General features: G+C 33.6%; 1 protein-coding gene across 6 annotated transcripts in view; it reads right to left on the bottom strand.

Moving 5' to 3' along the window:
* Positions 1-21,170, bottom strand: part of USP9X (ubiquitin specific peptidase 9, X-linked) — a 117,945-nt gene that overhangs the window by 3,970 nt on the left and 92,805 nt on the right. For all 6 annotated transcript variants that reach the window (XM_023523715.1, XM_023523714.1, XM_011380753.2 and 3 more), the window contains 11 exons: positions 19,349-19,569; positions 16,750-16,940; positions 13,529-13,702; positions 11,237-11,378; positions 9,292-10,045; positions 8,780-8,903; positions 7,814-8,039; positions 7,153-7,282; positions 4,052-4,237; positions 3,347-3,567; positions 3,169-3,257 (listed from right to left, as the gene is read on the bottom strand). In XM_023523715.1, coding sequence (XP_023379483.1) covers positions 3,169-3,257; positions 3,347-3,567; positions 4,052-4,237; positions 7,153-7,282; positions 7,814-8,039; positions 8,780-8,903; positions 9,292-10,045; positions 11,237-11,378; positions 13,529-13,702; positions 16,750-16,940; positions 19,349-19,569 — 2,458 coding nt within the window. The remainder of the gene's footprint in view (positions 1-3,168; positions 3,258-3,346; positions 3,568-4,051; positions 4,238-7,152; positions 7,283-7,813; positions 8,040-8,779; positions 8,904-9,291; positions 10,046-11,236; positions 11,379-13,528; positions 13,703-16,749; positions 16,941-19,348; positions 19,570-21,170) is intronic.

Raw genomic sequence — 21,170 nt, 5'->3', positions numbered from 1 at the left:
TACAGCCACCTAGCAATCTTGTGCTCTTACCAACTTATTACCAATCCAAAATGATTTTTGCTCTGTATGTTCATTCAAATACTTGATCAGAAGTGAATTCAGGGCACTAAGATTAATACGAACTTTTAAAATGAAAGTTAACAACTAAGTTTATGACTGCTGTACTTAAGAATTTGCTTCACATCAGTTCCTTTTATAAAACTGCATTTCTGAAGATAGAATCCAGTGACTATGAAACAGTGACATAATTAGGAAGTATAAAATTAACTTGAGTTCTAATGAGAATATGTGGCAGGCCAAGCAATTTTCACTAACAGTACTACAACTTGGCTGATTTGCCAAATACGAATGATTTCATTTCAGTTCTTGTTGAACTACAAAAGAACAATATATAGCCAACAATTTTTTGTTCTCTACAATATGCATTTAAAAAATGATTGAGGGGGCAAAAATGTGCCTTGTTTCTTTTGTGTTAAAAATATCACCTACCAATAAACAAAATGTGGTATATATGCATACAGGGGAGTATTATTCAGCCTTAAAAAGGAATAAAATTCTGACACATGCTACAACATGGATTAAGCCTTGAAGACAAGTGAAATAAACCAGACACAAATGGATAAATAAGTGTATGATTACACTTATATGAGGTACTTAGGCAAAACCACAGAAAAAACAGTGGTTAATAGTGGCTGGGAGGAGAGAAGAATGGAAAGTCATTGTTTAACGGTTATAGAGTTTCAGTTTGGGATGATGAAAATGTTCTGGAGATGGACAGTAGCGATGGTAGCACAACATTGTGATGTACAAAAAGCCATTAAATTGTATACATTAAAATGGTTAAAATGAATTTTATGTTAAGTGAATTTTACCTCAATAAATGATTATCTGTACAGTCTATAATTTAAAAAACCTTATGTACGCCATATATTTTAATAGAATGTTCCAAATCAAAATGCAATTTTTGGGGAGGAGGGGAGATTATGTACAGTCATAAAATGTTTTGTTTAGAAACCACAACTTTAGTAATTTTGCAAAGTTTAATCACTTCAGACCCAATAATCAACCATGTACAGGATTCTTGCTGTTTAATCGAAACCACTGCACTGTTTATCTCTGTTTTTCTTTTGTTTTTATCTTCAGTTTTGTCAAATGATAAATGAAGTGCTAAGCTATTATTGCTGCCACACCGTGTTTTCTTCCCATTAGTATTAACTGCTTTCAAATGCCATTTTTATCAATGTATCTTTGCCTGCCTTGTTTCCCAATGCCTAGCAGTGCCGGGCACATGGTAGATGTTCCATAAATATTTGAACACTGCTTATGAATAAAAAGCTATGAGAAAATTATTTTCAAACTTGGGCCAGTGATCCATAATAATCATATCTTACTAATCTCGTTATACTAAGTCAATTTTCCAGGTTTAATCTAGCACTTGTGCCTTTACCATTATGATTTGCTCTAGTGAACAAAAGAGTGACTAACTGGTTTTAAAACTATAAAGAGTGACTAAGATGTGACTAACTGGTTTTAAAACTATAAATGCTTAAAATATTTTTAAAAGAAAACGGTAGAGGTTAGATTCCCTTAAAACCAACTCATTTTTTCCCAATGAATAGTCATTATTTATTTAAGCTAGCAAGTTCTCAAAGACACAGAAAACCTTTTCCATGTATATATACAATATAATTATTGTTAAAAAGTTCTACCTAAAAACCTGTAAAACCAACTCTTAAGAAAAGTTTCAAATCCTTTAATCATATTGAAAAGGGTGCTGGATAGTGCTCAAAATAAATGGCTATGGTTTTGGAACTATTAAATTTTGTGTATCACAAAAATGGATTCCAGTTAAATGCCATTTTTACATTAACTTGACGGTTTGAAATCCATGATAATTTTGGAGATACTTTGAAAATATGAATTCATGAATTCTGGCATTTGCGATCCCCACTAAAACTCAAGATTGTAATTTCTCTTTAAGCATTTTGTTGTTATAGAACTTGTTTATGTTTTAATTATTATATTGACATATAGGAGGCAGTCTGCTATATAGATTATGAATTGTTGCTCAAAACAAACTATTATACTATCCTCCATGTGGGTAGAGAATTTATAAAATCTGGCAGAGGTGTCAACTAATTCCATAGTTCATCATCATCTGTATAACTCTCTTGGGATTAAAGATATATTAAGCCTTTCTGGTAAAAAACCAAACAGAAGAATTCTGGAGGAAGCTTGAGGGACAGTGAAGCTGGATAAGTGCTCTTAAAACAACAAAAACCCTCTGAACTTTTCATGTTCTGAAAAACTCATTATAGTTGATGCTCATTATTCACAGATTCCATATTGATGATTTTGCCTACTTGCTAAACTTTATTTTTAACAGCAAAAGAATCGACACTTGTGCTTTTGAGGTCATGAGCAGAATGGCAGGTGTCTTTTTTGCTGTCTATTTAGTGACACCTTTTCCACATTTTTGTGCTTTTTGTTGATCACTGTTTAAAATAGCATCTTTTTCAAATGTATAGTGCTGAGTGATGTCTAGTGTTCCTAAGCCCAAGAAGGTTTTGCAGGGAAAACACGTGTTAGATAAACTTTGTTCAGACATGAATTATTTTGAGTTCATTGTTGAATGAGTCAGCAATATATATTAAATAAGGTGTCTTTAAAAGTGAACACATTTAAAAAAGGTTATATATTGACTGGTTGACAAAAATGTAACCAGAAGCTTGCAGAAACATAATGCTATATTATCCCTAGGAGCAATGCTTTGCTAATCGCTCATTCAGTGTCCAAGGTGACTTTTATAGAATGTAACTACCCTAATCTATAGACCATTTTTAGATAATAAAATGTTATCTCTTGTGACTAATTCTAAAACTTATATAATCTAATCCTAAAATATTTACAAAAAGCCTATGCAAGTTTTTCTTAATGATAATACTAATAATAAAAAAATTTCAAGAAAAAGTATATTAAGTATGCAACTTGGGCAATGAGAGAAAACAAAAAATGAAATAAAATTGTGAGAAGGAGAACTTTTTATTTACTCTTAAGTTTTTGTTTAAATAAAACATTTGTTAGAATTCCAAGAGGTAAAAAATATGTGCTGACTAGCCATTTTAGTTAGTCTAAAAGTTGGGCAAGTTAACAAAAAAGAGTTTCTACCTGTGAGTCTGCCAGGAGTCCTCAATCAATAAGATTTGCAAAAGCAGATCCAGATAGGGTCGGAGTTCATAAGTGTAGGAATATGCAACCTAAAAACAGGTAAGAAATGGTGAATAACTTATTTAAAGGAATAACAAAACAAATTATAGGGACATATGAATGTTTATTGTCTTTTAACCTGCCAGAGAAGTTCACTGAGGACAGTAGATGAGAACTGAGGATTCTCCCAGCAGCAAAAACGAAGCAATTTGACGGTTTCCTCTGAGTTACTGCAGTCCTCAATGATTTTCTTCACATAACTTGTTCTTACAAATAAAATGTCTGCCACATTCTGCTGAATTGGCATTATAGGCTGTGATAAATTAGGATCACCAAAAGGATTGGGAAGGGGAGGATTACCTAGAATACAGATTTGTCATCAATAAAAAGTAAAAGGCTTCTCCATAATACATAGCTTCCACCATATAATAGTTTATGATTTTATTTTAGAAAAATAACATTTTATTTTATTTTGAAAAGTAACACTTTAAATTGAGTTTCCTAAGTATGACAAGGAAAATAATATTAGGCATTACAATGATCAGATATACCAATGACCAGATGATAAAATGCAAAATTTAAACGTGAACACTAGCATTTTCTGATATAAAAAGTCAATTCTTAAACTACTTTATAAACAAGTTATCAATCTCAGCAGCAAGCAGACAGAAAATGATCCCATTTAGACATGTGAAAAATGCAGGACTCAATATAAAATATTCCAAAGCATAAACCTTCAGACTTGTTTTATAATTAAACATCTTGAAAATTACTTTCAATTAGGTACTATATATGGCCAGCAGTGTTTTAAAACCAATGTAAAGAATGGAACATTCAGCTTTACCATTGATCGAAGACTGCATTCTTGATGAGACATTGCAACAGCGGATCAGCTGTGACACTACTGAGTATAATTTGCCTAATTCAGCATACTGATATTTGATTGGAGGACCTGGGCCTTCATCTAAAGACACAAGCATAAAGGTGGCAGGTACACTCAATTTCAGAAGCTGTGTCTTCTCTGCCACACCTACAATGAAGGGAGAAGTGGGAAGAGAAGGATAATTATTATGTGACCAGAAGAATTAAGATATTACAGGGTTCATAATAGCTATCTAAAATATTTTCCTATAATTTTTATGATCAGAAGATAACTTTTACTTAGTATTTAGAGAATTATTTAACCAGAAGAGAAAATCTACTGAATCAGTACTATTGGATCTAAGAATTAAAATGGTTCAAAGTGACCATGACATTACAATCATACTGAGCATAAAGATGAACACTTTCTATTACCTAGAGATAAAAAATAATAATTCTTTTATAAATTGCCTGTCTCTTCTTTCTTCCACGACCACGCTTTTGAAAAAGATGCCTAAGTATTTCTGCTTTCTCATTTTCCTGCTCCTCAACCTATACTAATTTGCTTTCTGCCCCCTCTCCTGGTATAAAGCTAAGGAATAGGCCTCAAACTGTAACTACTTTCTCAGTCTTTGATTCCTCTTATTTCTTTTCTACCTCTTCTTGATCTCATTTGTGAGTCCTTCCTCTCTCTGTCTCTTAAAAAAATCAATGCTCCTGAATATCTAATCACCAAATCCTACAGATTCTACCTCTAATAAAAAATACCAGAAACTGTCCACTAGTACCCCCTTCATTGCCAGTTCCCGAGCACAGGCCACAACAATCTCCTGCCCATAAATCAGGGGTCTCCAACCCCTGGGCTGTGGACGGGTACCAGTCCATGGCCTCTTAAAGAACCGAGCTGCACAGCAGGAGGTGAGTGGCCGGGGAGCCAGAAAAACTTCATCTGTATTTGCAGCTGCTCCCCAGCACTAGCATCGCTGCCTCAGCTTCACCTCAGATCATCAGGCATTTAGATTCTCATAGGAGTACTGGTCCTTGGTGCCAAAAATGTTTGGGACTGCTGCTAACAATTTTTAGTCTTACTCCCTTGTAACCTATTCTGCACTATATATAGCCAGAGTGATCTTTCTAGGAAGTATGTCTATTCAAAACTCTGCAATGGCTCTCCAATGCCCTAAGGATAAAACCCAGAATTCCTCATAAGACTTGCCACAATAATGATCAGAGAATCCTGCTCACCACTCCTATCATCCCAATCTTACATCAAAGACCCCGTATTACCAAAATCTGGTCGGGTACCCCTATGATGTACTTCCATGGTAACTTGTATTTTCTCTATTATAGCCATTAATATACTTTATGAAAATTATAATTGTTTCTATATCTCATTAGACAATAGACTCTTATTTATCGCTACATTCCAATAAGTATAATAAATACAGGTACACAATCCTTTATCTGAAATCCTGATATTCAAAGAGCTTTTATAAATATAACGTTCTTTCATAAAGTTGGTGTCAAAATGTGTGTTTGGTGGGAAAATCTGGCCTGAACTGACAAAAAGGCTATTTACAGCCTTCATTTATCCCCTCCCACTGTGAATATTCATGTTTTACTGTAGAAATATTGTGTATGATTAAGGTGATACCTTGGCCCTTGCTATAGTAATGTTACATGATGCAGGTTATATGCACTGCCTTATCTTTCTTAAATCCAAACAATTCGGAACCCCAAAGCATATCTGGTCTTATAATTTCATATTAAAGTTTATAGACTGGTATTTGTTTTTAGTAGGAAAAAATTTTTAATTAGATTACATTATAAACCAATGATGTATGCTTCGTGAATAGGCAGTATCGAAAAAGGGAGTTAAACAATATTGGATTTTTGTGAATGCCTAAAATAGATTCTACTTATGCTTGTTTATATTCTCTTCCTTCTCAGCTACGAATAACCAAATATCTCCAGCATGAAAAGAGAATGTTAAAAGGGTGACAGATCAATTGGTGATTAGAAAATTTACACACAAAAAACCTAGAATGGCAGGGATGTTTGGGTATAGAACATAATTTTGGATATAAGAGGTTTAAACTATTTTTTAACTTTAAGGAAGTTATTCAAAACTAAGTCTTCCAATTAGTTCCAAATCTGGCCCAAATATACATTATCACTAAGACACTAACTGAAATGTCTCAATAAATCAGTCATTTTAGGCTCAGTGTACGAACACTTCATTGACTGATACATGCTTTATAATTTTAATCATAGAAAATTCACCAACTCCTAGCCAATTAACAAACACCAAAATGATAATGGAAGGATTTTTAATGATACTCTTACTGATCTATTCATTTAAGAAATATTTACCTAGTGCTACTGTGCAAAGCTCTGATCTTTGCAATATATTTGGGGAAAAAAAACTTGAACACTATAAAAAATAAGAGTTAGGTGCTCATTTTGGCAGCACATATACTAAAAAAAAAGAGTAAGGATAAGACAGTATAGCACACTTTTAAGGTAAGTATTATGGAATCATTGAAATCATCAAGTGATGTCAGAGCAGGTTCCTTTGAAAAAGTGGTGTTATATAGGGTAATAACATGAATAACAGGGTAATTTAAGTGAATATTTATAGTACACCTTTAATTTAGTTTACTTCAACAAAAACTTATGTACTAAGTCCTTTATCCAAACTTGGTGAGTATCACAACCATCTAGAGGTCTTTTGAAAAAGTGGATTTCTTGAATTACCTTTGAGAATTGATTCAGTTGGTGTGGGATGGGGCCTAGGAATCAGTATTTTCAAAAACAAGACAGATCTGGCACCACTTCAGGAAATGAAAATATGGTTAAGACAGAGATTCTGACCTGTGTCCATTGCAGAGATAAGACACAGGAATATAACTATAAAATATAAGGTGAAAAGTGCAATGAAAAAAGTTTCAGATAAAATGCGTAATAGGTTTTATGGAATATTGTTTCCATTTTAGACCACATTATAACTTATCACTTGACTAAAATGACTTCACCACTTAATATGACACATTAAAACAGAATCATGAAAACTTAAATTCTTACCTAAATTGGCATACATTACAAACAGGTTGAAATACTGCTGTAAATGACGCCCATGCTCTGAAACTTCCCTTCTCAAGAGATTTAGTACTGCTCTTAGTAAGTGATCGCTCAGGCTTAAATTGTCATAAGCCTGTAAAGGATAAAACATTAGCTGTTTTTCAGAAACAAGGTGCAGGTACAATATAATTCTATTTGCATAAAAAAGGGACATGAACATACATTTGTTGAATATAGGCAGATGTTTCTGGAAGGACTGATGACAAAAGAATTAAAAAGGGTTGCTTGTTAGGAAAGGGAATGAAGATCAAAGGTGAATTTCATTATAGAGTGTTCATACTATTTTAATTTTTTAGAAAATGGAAGTGTTTTTTAAAAAAAAACTTTAAAAATAATCCGTGCAACAGTAAGTGTATAATTAAGCCACTTCTTATAAATGAATTAACAGAGAAAATTCCATTTTTTAAAGAGCCAATAACCACCATTCATTGCTGTGAAGTACTTTTAATGGAACCCGTAGACACCAGATTGTGCAGTGTGTGTGCATGCATACACGTTTGTTAGGTAAACATATCAAAAAGATGCACACAAGATTATGACTTTAAACTTCCAGGAAACAGAATTTGTAAACAATTAATCACTGGAAAGAAAACTGGGCAATTACCTGACTAGACGGTCCAGGAGATGCAAAAGGTGAAGGACATGGCCCATCTTGCAAGGAAAAATGTGCAATAAAAACTATAAGTTTTGCAAATGCACCTCTCACTTCTGCACTAGGGCACTCCAGAAGGTATTCAGAGAAGCGATTTGAAACATTAAAAAGGACATTATGAGCAAACCAAAAACGTACATTCTTGCTATGACGAAGAAGAATACACAATGCATCATACCTAAGACAAAACACACAAAAAAAATTATGAATATCAATTCAGTAATCTGTTTGCTGTAGTAAAGGGATTGGTCTCTAGGAACCAAAAAAATCAAAGACCTTTTTACCACTGGAGGGACAGAACCATCAATGGTTGCTTCTAATACTAATATTAAAATGATAGATGAATGCTATGACTTGGTCTATTCTCACAGAATGACAAAATACATGAAATCTTGTAAAGTCCTCTATAAATCCATTACTAAACTCTTCTTAGGTTCAATGATGAAAACAATATCCCCTCCTTCCTTTAAATATCTTACTACTGGATGAATAAATGAAAATTGTTAAATTGAGGTATTATAATGGCTTCTATACTTTCACAATTAGAAATATGAAGAACTCATTTTAATTTTTTACCCTTTTAATCTATGACACAATTTAATCTATCGAAGCTAAAGCATAATAATTTCCTGATAAAAAAAGTTTAGACTTTTAACTATCATCCTGTAATCTTTTGTACAGGATGTCAAAGATATGATATAAAATAAGAGAAGCAAAAGCTCACCTCTGAATAATAAAAGGCCATATTTAATCTAAGAAACTATTTTAATATGATTTTTCTCACTATTACTACCAAGAGTTTTATTATGCATTCCAAATCTGAAACAAGATTATCATGGTTTGGAAAAAATAAAGCAGTATATTAAAGAACCAAACTAAATGTCAGTGTAATAGAAATGAAAATCCAAAGCAACGTACCAATCACTGGCAGAGCCACGGACTATTTTCTTGGTGTGAAATCCTGTGGTAAAGAGGAACCTAGCAGCAAGCTGTATACTAATCATAGTGATTTCTTCTGCTTCGGGCAACAGATGATCTTGCCCTATAAATAAAATGCATACCAAAAAAAAAAAATCAAATTTCTATGTCCAAGCCCCATTTTCAAACAAGTCTGCATTTCCACTAATTTTCAGAAGTCTTAACTTTGTTAAAACCCCTCTTAGGCTACTCATAAAATAATTCTTAGTAGTAGTTCTCCTAAAGCACCATTTCAAACTAACGCTTGAATCAAAAACAAATTGTTACAATAAACAAAAGCTCTCATTTCCAAATAGCAAGACAACATATAACGCTCAAAGGTAAGTGATCTGAAATTCAACTTTAAAAACAACCCAAAGTAAAAAACTAAACATGTTAATGCCTGCTAAAAATTCCTGCAAGTAAAAGTTATGCTTTATTACTAAGAAGCTAAATACTTTTTTGAAACTTACCTGGAGGAGGATTTAAGTAAACACCATTACATGTAAGCAATTTTTTCATAAACTGAAAATATTCCAAACTGTACTGCATTCGGTTATGCATGAATTGTACATTTTGTTTCCGTACACTTCTCTCAATGGCTGATGGCATAATAATCTGATGGGGTCTTGTGGTGACAGCAAGCTCTGATATGTATCTTATCAACTCGTCCCCTTGTTCTATTGTGTCCAATCTTTCATAAAAAAGGATATAAGCATTCCACCACCTTTTCTGGCGCCTGTATGACATGCGCTTCATCATGTGATCAAATACTTCTCCCATGTACTCTCCACCAAAACACTGGTTTTTCATTTCTTCGTCATCATCCATTTTACACTCTGTTACATCTCCATCATCAAATTTATACCAGCGATTTCTCTCACCATCTCCACCATTCCTCTGAATGATATAAGAATAATAATGTCCCCCACTTGCTTGACCACTGTGTACAAGCACACCCACGAGTCTGTATTTCGTGCTTCCTGCTGTCTCATTTTCACACTGTTCATTCTGTTGTATCAACTGACTCTCTGGGTTTACATTATCTCCTTCCAGCTTTGCAACACCTGCAACTGTGTAAGGTTCCATGTCCAGCTCTCGAGGAAATTCAAAATAATCATTGAACTTGATTGCACATTCTCTTTCCCAGTCGTAGTCAAATCGTTTTAGTTGAATAGCAAGGACAGGAGGTAATTTTTTAATCAGCAAGCGCTTTACAGTATCAACCTAAAACAAAGAGAGCAAGTTACTAGATGTTCTCTTATAAGCCACATAAAAAAAAAAAAAACTTAATTGTATTATTAAATTCTCTTAAGACTAACCTGAAATCATATGTAAACAAATACACGATAACGGAGGCAATCAAGGTATTTGTCACAGATGATATTTTTAAAAATGTTAACTAAAATAATATGGAACTAGCTGATGCCATTTATTACAAATTATAAAAATTAGTGATACAGACATTACTTGCTGTATGGTTTCTATACTGTCATTGCCATCTAATCACCATTACTTGTTTGCTATTTACTATTACTCTAATTAGGATGTGGTCTGCTGTGAGCAAACTGAAGAAATACAGTAATAGTGGCTAATACTTATTAGGTTGTTAGGTACCCAGTAATATGCTATGTGCTGCCCAAGTAGCAACATATTCAACTCTTTCAACCATCTCAGACAGGTACTACTGACCTTAAGGATGAGGGTTAGGGGTTAACAGAGAGATTAAGTAACTTGCCTCATTTCAGCTGTGAGTGGCAGGCAGTATGGCTTTACAGCTCACCAACTCAATCTCTAGACTTTAATAGCTCTGTAAGTGCAATGTAAAGTCAAAACAACACAGGTGACTTCGAAGTGAGAGGGTTTGGGAGCCCAGAAAGATATTTTACTGCATGTATGTGTAAACTGTTTCTCCCAAATGGCTGTTACATAAAGACTAAATCAGATGGGTCTAAAAATCTGATGCAAATGGTTTAAAAACACAGGTGGTAGAAGAAACCTTATGTGGCTAACTGAAGTAATCAACAGTTTTAGCAAACTTCTTGGTCTCGACAATTAACTCCGGACATAAGAGAATGAATGATAGTTCTAAGACTGTAGTTTTGAGGAGTTCAATAGCAGTTTGGTTGAGTATGGATGGAAAGTGTCTTTGTAACTCAGATTAAGAGAATGTGATATTAAGCTACTATGATATGACTTCTAAAATGACTCACTCTTACCTGTTCTCCCTAGTCCTCTGGCACTACTTTCTCTCAATCTTCTTTCCCTGGCAAACCTTTAAATCAATTGTCATCTTAACTACCTTTTTGCTACCACTATAACAAAGCAAGATGAATATTAAGGACAAACAGAATCGATGTCTTCCAAATTCATTAAGTGTAATCATAATTATTTTAAACAAAACTGGACAATTCATACCTTTTTATTGCATTTTTCACAATGATATGCATTTGCACCTTCTAATAAATCTCCTTTGACATACTGTTCCAAAGAATCAAGAAGATTTTGGTGATTTCTAATGTCTACATTCAAAGTCGTAAAAGATTCTTCACATTCGTATCTAAAGATATTAAGAAATTATCAAAAAGGATTTATTCCTTAGTTTGCTAAAGATTTTATTTAGTTATGAAGTTAATGAAAATCACATTTGCAATATTTGTAATATAATACAAAACCTATAAACCATAGTGTTACCAATAAATGAGTTACAACTTATAGGTCACTTATCCTGTACTGAGCACTACATTAAGTTGCCTACACACACACACACAAAAATATATACAAGGTTCTCTGTCTTCATGACAAACCTATTACAGAAATAGCACCATCTCCATTTTAGGGGTGAGGGAAAGTAGAGTTCAGAAAGGTTAATTTGGTCAAGATTACAAGGATAAATGGTGTTTCGAAGGCAGGTCTGTCTGGCTTCACAGCTTAAGCTCTTTATAGCCTCTATCATGCTGCTTCCACTGTCATGTTTAGACAGCAATTCATGCCAAGGCCAAAATATGAATTCAACAAGTTCTGAAAAGGGTATATGAAACTATTAATGGGTTGAATTTTAAATGTTCCTCCTTTAATGGAAACCTTACTTAAGCACAAATTCATTAACACGCAAATGAATAGGGGAAAAGCAATCCGAGTAGGAGCCAGAATCTCATCCTGTGGTAATTTTCTACCAAAGGAATTTTCAGATTTCTGATAAGACATATCCATAAATTCTAACACGTGATGTAGGGAATACAGTCTCAACCATCAAACTTATCCATTTGACAAATATATTGAGAGTACCTTCCATGTGAAAAGCACTGTGGGATAGTCAATGTTTAAGATAGTTCCTCTTATTTAGAACTTTTCAATTTAGTTAAGGAAAAAAGATAGGTACATAAATAAAAGCATTTATAAGGGACATGAATGGAACATGAAGCAGGTATTAAGCAAATTGCTACGATAATCAGGGAACTACCCATACAAGAGAAAAAAGTTAGATCTTTTGACTATTTAAAAAGACATTCTAAAATGAGAAGTTAGCAAAAATTTAAAAGGCCAGAGAGTAAATATTACAGGCTTTTTGTGTTGAGGTCTCTGTGGCAACTATTCGACTCTGCTGTTATAGTGAAAGCAGCCAGAAAGTAAAGGAGTGGGTATGTTCCAATAAATGTTTACAAAAATATGGTCCACAGTGTGTTAACTGTCGTTCTAGACAAATAATGCTCTAAAACAGAGTTGGGACTCTATGTAAACTTCTGGCATGTAACAAGACTAGTTTAATTGTAGAGTAGGTATTTGAATTTTAGGGATCTTAAGATCATGCTCTCTGGATTTTCACTTAGCAAAGAAAATGAGTAATTTCCAAGTAAATTTGAAATTGTCTTAAACTAAAAATGACTGATAAGAACAGATGACCCAAAAGTTGGCTATTTTATCAGTTAATTAAAAACAAGAAGTATAAATGATAATTTTGTTGTCCACTTAATGCAAAAGATCTTTCAAAAGAACCACAGGTTGCCTAGGCTATGCAAACAGTTATATGCCGTTGTTCTGAATGAATTGTTGAACCTATGTGAATTTCTCATTTATATATTATTTTTCCTCACCAATCATTTCCCTATGTTCAAAAACGAAGCCCCTCCACCAAATACATACACACACAACAGGTATTGGACTATTTTCAATAAAAGACCTTAATTTCCCTTTTAAGTAAAAAAAGAAAAGAAAAAAAAAAGAAAAACCACTTTGTTTAGTCAACTCTTACTATATTTTGTGTAGAAAACATAACTTAAGGATAACGACAATAAGTAATGCTATTTTAAAGTCAGTCTTTCATTTGTATAAGAAATAGTACTCCATGTCTGTCGTCTTCTAAACTTACTGTATTTACATAGTTTTAATTATAAAAGACAAATTTATAAGTAACACCTGTAGATGTATGCAAAGTGCCATTTTATTTCCCCACAAGTGACTATACACAAAAGAATGTAAGAGTATGAAATAGTGAAATCTGATGGAGTAAAAGAAACCAAATCATTTGACAAAAACAAGAAAAAACCCTCCCACATTAGTAAGGTATACACAGTATTTAATTCAGCTAGTCTCAGGTATTTAGTAATCGATAGCACACCCCACTTTTATATATAACTACTAGTAAAAATTTTATTTTTGTTAGTAAATAAATAGTACAACATACACTTTAAATATGTAATTAGCACTTACCTATGTGGGCAGCCTTGGCAAATCTTCTGATCAGCAAAGGAACCTCCCAAAACTTTACTTAGCATAGCTGGATGTCCTAAGGCTTTCAAAGCTTCATCTAAACTATCCACCAATGAATTAAAAAATTCTAAAGCATCATGTTGTTCACGTAGATTGACAGGCTCACCCCAAAGCCTATGAAATGAATTGAATAAAATTTGTAATGTGTGACATTTCTAAAACAATATATACAACATATTTTTCAGGAAAAAAGCAATACAACCACAAATGACAGTATATAAACTGAGATTTATTCCTCAATTACATAAGGAAGTAGAAAGAAAGAAATGCTCTTAACATATACAGTAAAGTAGGGGAGAAAGAAAGAGTGATAGTCCAGCGGGGAAGAATTACCATGATACTACTGGTGTGGCTGATGGACAGTATAGCTCCAAGAAGGATGGTTGCTCTAGGTAATATGGTATATGCATGCGTTTTGAATCCAACTGAAGACGTTATTAAAATGGGGGTGGTGGATCTCATATAGATGTTATAATTACTATTATATTTCTTTTATTTTGCTTAAATTTTGGACTACAGATACAATGCCAAGATAATATTTATTTACTCTTAAATTGATTTTTCCAAGTGAAAAGAGAAGGTTTGACTTGTTTTAGAGTTGATCTCTTTTGAATAATCTGAGGACTTAAGTGAGGCAAATCAATTCTTATGAAAACCGATATAGCTAAAACCTAATCATTGCTGGAAACTATCAATGACATCTAATTTCGTATTTAGAGATTAATACACATAAAGAATAGAAGCGAATTTATTCTAAGTGAGAGATATAACAAATGTATTTTAAATAACATTAGTGAAACAAATGTCTTCTGATAAATTCTTTTGTAATGCTTTTTTCTATGTAGCAAATAATCTCATCCCTATTGTCTACTTGAAATTTACACATAGTGAGTTTGAAATCAAATATATCATCATTTCATTATTGGAAATGACACCAATCCACTCTATTTGCTCTCAAATTGTAGTCAACTGATACTTTTAAACATGTAGTCAACTATTAATTACTAAAGGGAAAAGGTACCTTTCCAATTGATATGTTAAGACAAAGGATCAAAGTTAATATCACCAATAATCAGCTAAACTGATACCATGTGCTTTCAATGCGAAACAAATATCACCTACATAGTCTTCTTGTCAAAAAACATGTAACTTAAATCTAATCATGAGGAAATAATCACACAAATAAAGAAAGTGAGGGACATTCTGCAAGACAACTAACTGGTTTAGATTCTTCAAAATTTTCAGTGCCATAAAAGTTATGACAACTTTGGGGGATTATTTTAAGACAACCAAAGAGGTAACAAAGTCTTGTGATTCTTTTCAGGATACCAGACTGGAAATGAAAAATGAAAGTTATAATAACGTGCCTACAGTGTGGATAGTCTAAAAGTTCTAGTCTAGACAAACGGCAAGATCCACTTAGGATAGGGAATAATTGAAAAGTCAAAAATGCAAAAACATTTTAAGACAGAAACTGTAACTGAATGACAAATTTTAAGATAAAAGCTCAAAAAGCGTGCGAGTAATTTGGAAGAGGAAAAACAAATGCTAAAAGTCTTATGGCTGAGGTGAGAGAGGTTAGGGAAAAAAAGAACTGGAATAGTCAAAGATGAGGGTGAGGGGTGTGTTGGGTGATGGGACTGAAAGGGCAAAAGCAGAGCTGGGAAGGAAGGTGGAATATGCAAGCCAATAATATGGATTAAGTAGGGTAATCTTAGGGGAATCAGAGGAATTCATATGGCGAGTCATAGGGAGGTCACTCTACTATAAAGCAGTGGTTGCAAAAGGAATCTAAGTAGTATCCTTGTAGGGAGAAGGAGAGCTCTCTGATTGAAGACAGGAAGGTGGACCACAGTAGCAGTATCAGGTGACCCTTTGCTTCCTCTATGCTCAGCAGTCTGGGAGATACCTTGAATGGATTCAAAGGAGTATTATTTAAAAACCCCACTGCTATGAAGGATCACAGCCTCTTTTATACACAGTAAAGACTTATATGGTTGTACTGTGGTATATACAGTGCATGGCACAATCGGCAATGATTTTTTAAAAAGTAAAATAAATGGAGTAAAAGTAAGAGCAAGGTATCATTAAAGATTAAAAAAAAAAGTTATTTATCCCTGCTTTCCTACAAAATTGTATATTAGGATACCCATATACTTTATAGATCTATTTTAGTTAATAAATGAAGAAAGAACATCAGAGTTATCGGTTTTGTAACCCTAATGAAATACTGTATTTAGGCAATCACAATCAATGGCTATTATTATAAGAGACAGACATTTAGTCTTCTCCTCATTGAGATAAACACTACCACCTATGAAGTAGTCTTGCCTATTCCATTTCAAAAAAAAAAAAACAAACTAAATCTGAGTAAGCCTCTAGATCTCACTCCCTATTTACAGGAAATACAAGGGACTGAGGAAAACTACTAAAATACCACAGGGATCCATCAATAAAACCGAGATGGTGGGAAAATTTATAGGGTAAACTACCTGTCTTTTTTTTCCTTCAACAAATAATTGCAAGGGTGAAAAAAGATTAGAAGAGACTCAAGAGGTAAAGCAAAAGTTGTGGTATATGGACTTCATTTGGATCCTAATTTCAAAAAATACACAGTAAAAAACAACTATAAGTGGGTAAATTCAAACACTGACAAAGATAGTAAGGATTTTTAAAAAGACATGATAATAATATGGTTATGTTTTTAAAAAAACATTAGAGATACATACTGAAATATTTATTGATGAAACTACGTATCTGAGATTTGCTTCAAAACAATGTGGAAAGAACTAGATGGGACTATAGATTAAAAAAGACTGGCCACGGGTTGACAACTGTTGAAGTTGGGTGATGCATACCTAAGGGTTCATACTATTTTCCTTATTTCTGTGTCTATTAGAAGTTTTCAAGACAAAAATAAGAAATTATTAACATCTTAAGACAATAAAGAATGCTGCCTCTCCTTACCATGACACTTCTACTTCCTCCTTTGGAGACAATGAGAAAAAAACCTACCTAAGAAATAAAGTTTAAATATTACTATTGCTTAATATTAAACTTAAGATGCCTTCTGACATATATTTTAGAAGTTTAATGTTAGTGTCCTGAGATGTTAACAAAGGTTTAAGCAGTATCCCTATTACTATCCATCCATAGTTTACCTGAACTGTTTCCAAAATCCTCTGGGCACATAGTACTGTAGTCGAGAAGCAGCTAGGTGACCAAAGATGACCTGAAGGTGTCTTAGAACACCAATATTGTACTCTTTCCTATCTTCTGTTTTACTTAATGCGGGTTTGTCTTCAAATTGTTGAGGATATCCAAATACATCATCTCTGGGATCAACATTGCTCTAGAAACCGAAAAATGTGATTAATGAGCTAATCTAGCTTTATAGTAAAATATGTTGAGACAAATGCCAAATAATTAGTGAATAAATAGAAGTATAGATCATTTGTTATTTCCAAAACACTTAACTTTCAACTTGCAAATTTTAATTTACAGTATTAGTGTTTATCCACACCATTCCACAAAAGAGTTGTCATAAAGGAATAACTGTATCGGAGAGGTAGATAATATAGATAATACAGCAGAGTAGAGTATAGTGATTAACTTAGACTGAACTGGACACAAATGCAGGTTATAAGCTAACTGAACAACTTAATCTTTCTAAGCTTCAGTTTCCTCATATGTAAATGGGGATAACACATTCTTCATGTAGCTCTTGAGGGGATTACATGAGATAATATGTATGAAGTACTCAGAACTATAAACATTCGTTAAAATATATATATTCAGAATAGCAATACTATTCGACAAATGGTGCTGAAAAACTAGATATCCATATATGCAAAGGAATAAAACTGGACTCTTCCCCACTTAACACTAGACAAAAATTAACAATACAGATCAAAGACCTGAATGTAAGACCTAAATTTATGAAACTCTTAAAAGAAAACACAGAGTAAAAGTTTCATAACATTGGATTCAGCAATGATTTATTGACTATGACACCAAAGGCACAGGCAACAAAAGAAAGACATACTGGACCTCATGAAAATTTAAAACTTGTGAAATAAACTGGAACTCTTATATATTGTTGGTGGGAATGTAAAATGGTGTAGCCACTATGAAAGAGTTCCTTAAAAAATTAAAAATAGAATTACCATATGATCTAGCAATTCCATTTCTGGGTATACACCCAAAAGAACCAAAAGAAAGGTCTCAAAAAGGTATTTGTACTTTCATATTCATAGCAGCATTATTCACAATAGCCAAAAGGTGGAAGCAACCCAAGTGTCCACTGATGGATATATAAAATGTGGCATTATCCATGTAATGGGATATTATTTAGCCTTAAAAAGGAAGAAAAAATTCTGACACATGCTGGGACATGGAAAAACCTTGGGATATTATGCTAAGTGAAATAAGCCAGTTACAAAAAGATAAACACACACACACACACACACAAAAAGACAAATATGGTATTATTCCACTTATATGAGGTTCCTAATGTAGTCAAATTCACAGAGACAGTGGCTGCAGATTTGTGTCTAGACCTTTAATATAGAAATAAACAATATCTAGTCCCTGTCCATAAGAAACTTACAGTCTAGGGAAGGAAACAAGTACATAAGCAAAAAAATCCCAACCCAAACCAAAAAAACCCCCCAAAAATCTACAGTGCAGGGGGTGTCAAGACAACATATAGCAGAGGGTACCATGACAACCAAGGTGGGACGCCTTCATTGAAATTGTATTATTTTGTCTGCCTCATTTACTTGTTGCTCGTACAATTAGGTATCTCCAAAAATGTGACAGGCTACAGAATTAGAATTTCAATTTTCACTCAGAGCAGTGGTTCTTAACCAGGTTTGGGTGTAAGCATTTCCCCCTATGAAGCTTTTTAAAAAGGTAAACATGTTCAGACTCCAATCCCTGGTTGATATGGTTCAGTAGCTCTGGGGAATAGTTGAGGCAACTCTATATTTCAGAAACTCTATAAATGATAAACTACCCCAGAGCAAATAGTTCTGGTGACTGAGAGAAGAAATGAGGAAAGACCCATTTCAAGATATTAACTACAACTGGAACACATTCTGGCTTCTCTCTTCAGTTTCCACCAACACTATGAATAGGAAAAGGTAAAATAAAAATAAAGAAATAGAGGATGGACACAAACGTGACCATAACTTAAGTTTTGCCATATTCTCTTCTTTAAAGAACCATGCCATAGTTATGTCAACTAATCTGCCGCTACAACCTAAACTTTCCAAGCTTTACTCTGCATTGGATACTCAGTAGGCAGCCTAAATTTTGTCACAAGACCATGTAACATTTAGAGTAGAGAGAAGTTTGTTACTTAAGCAAGAAGAGCTATTGATCTGGGAGAAATGTAAAAGCAAGCATGGATAATGAAACTGGCATAGTATACAATTTGGCACAAATTAATGGAGATAATGAAAATATAAACATTAAAAATTAAGATTCTTATCATTACACAAACTCCAGTTATATGAAACACTTTTCACACACAAAACAAGTGAGTACATTAACATAAACTATCATAATATTGAACTGTAGTTTAAAGTCTAGCAGATAGTGAACACTATATTATGTCAAGAAGCAGCAATCCATACTGGGAGATTCTAGCTTTATTTTCAAATTTATTTCAATAGGTCAAAGTACAACACTAAGAAAGAACAGTATCTGGTATCAGAATTTCAAACATAGAAAACAAAAATGCTAAATAAAATTTACCTCATTGTCCTGTTTCTCATCCCCAGACATATCATCATCAACATCACTACCTGTGCCTTCAACTGCAAGAATACCATTCCTGATGGAGGGAATCATGTAGAGTTGCTGAATCACAGAATTCATGTAACAAGTAGCACCAGCATTTTTCAGCCCCACAAATCCTTTTGGTGGGCGGGGTCCAACGGGTGGCAGATATTCCCACTCAGTAAGTGCTTCACATGCTGAGAAGATGAAAGATTCTTATAGTAATACAACCATTTTAGCTTCATTAAGCTGATAAATTAACATTAGCAACAATTCCACCACTCTTACAGCTACCTGAAGCAGTGTTTAGTTTGCATTTCAACCTCAATAAACCTAAAATATACAGCAACATGTACCACTATATACATTCTTACTCCATCTGTGAACCCATATTTTATCTGATATTGTTTCTAATGGCAGTCTCTGAAGTAGTCTCAGGTATGATGCTAATGTATACATGCTAACTTTACTTTTAGCTTTATAGTTCAGTCATTATAGATTTTCTACTTTTGTATGTTTTTTAAAGTGCCTTCAAAACTCATTCTGGCATAAAATGTTATATAAAGACATCAACATATTATAGTTTGCTCAGTCGTAAATAACCCTAACACGATCTGGGTTCACACCCTAGTTCTGATGCTTACCAACTCTTTCACCTTGTTCAGGTAAGCGTTTCTTTCCTAATAAATGTAGTAATAAGGATAATACTTGCTTTGTCAACAACCACAATGTTATTTTCAGGAGCAAATGAAATAGTAAGAACTATAAATCACCATGCATCTCCCTCCAACAAATATAAACCTCAAAAGAATGTAAATCTCATCATGGTCTAAAGAACTGGTTAAATAAATTATAATATATTGAACCGAAAGGTATGTAGCCAAAAAATGGAAACAGGTAAATATTTGTGTTGATAGAAAACAACTGGAGCTATATTAAGGAGAATACGAAAGAACACTATGTGGCTAAAAAACTGAACAACAAAAAAATTGGTATGTGGATTTTGCGTATACAGAGATGCTGGGAGGATAGACATGAACTGACCACAATGGTTATAGGTATTAAAGGGGACTGCATGACTAGAGAACTGGAATGGGCAGGAAACAAACTTTTTAGTATATATCCTCTTTGGTACTTGAAATTTTTACCATGCAAGTATACTATTTAAAAACAAATGGTCTTTCTCTTTCTGCTGCCTTTGGAGGCTATAAAGGTATGCTGGGAATAGGACTTCTAAAACAGCAAATATGTCTGGAAGGTTGTAATCCAGGCTATTTTTTTGCTGGCTAGAAGCAGAGTCTTCCAAAATCAGAGGTAGCGCACAGCTTCCCTTCTTAAAATTGAAGGTGTTTATGCCAGAGATGAAACTGAATTCTATTCGGACAAGAGATGTGCTCATGTATACAAAGCAGAGAACAACGCAGTGACTCCTACTGGCGAACTGAACAAAACCAGAAGAGTCTGGGGAAATGTTACTCGTGCCTGTGGAAATAGTGGCATGGTTCATGCCAAATTCCAAAGCAACCTTCTTGCTGAGGCCATTAGACACTGAATCCATGTGGATGTTGTATCTCTTGAGGGTTTAAACTTACTGAAAACTAAGTAGATAAGTGTGTGTTAAAAAAATAAACAACAACAACAAAAAAACGCTGTTTAAAAAAAGAAAAACAAATCCCAATAACAAAAAAGCCCCTGCTTCACTATACATAGATTTGGTAGAATAGCTAAAGGTCTAACCCTTTAAGCAGTTTAATCGGAATCTCCTAAATGTTATTAAAATGTCCTGATTATTTTTGAT

This window comes from Pteropus vampyrus, unplaced genomic scaffold (genome assembly GCF_000151845.1).
Source record: "Pteropus vampyrus isolate Shadow unplaced genomic scaffold, Pvam_2.0 Scaffold404, whole genome shotgun sequence".
Classification (NCBI taxonomy): domain Eukaryota; kingdom Metazoa; phylum Chordata; class Mammalia; order Chiroptera; family Pteropodidae; genus Pteropus; species Pteropus vampyrus.
This window is presented reverse-complemented; position numbering and strand designations above follow the sequence as displayed.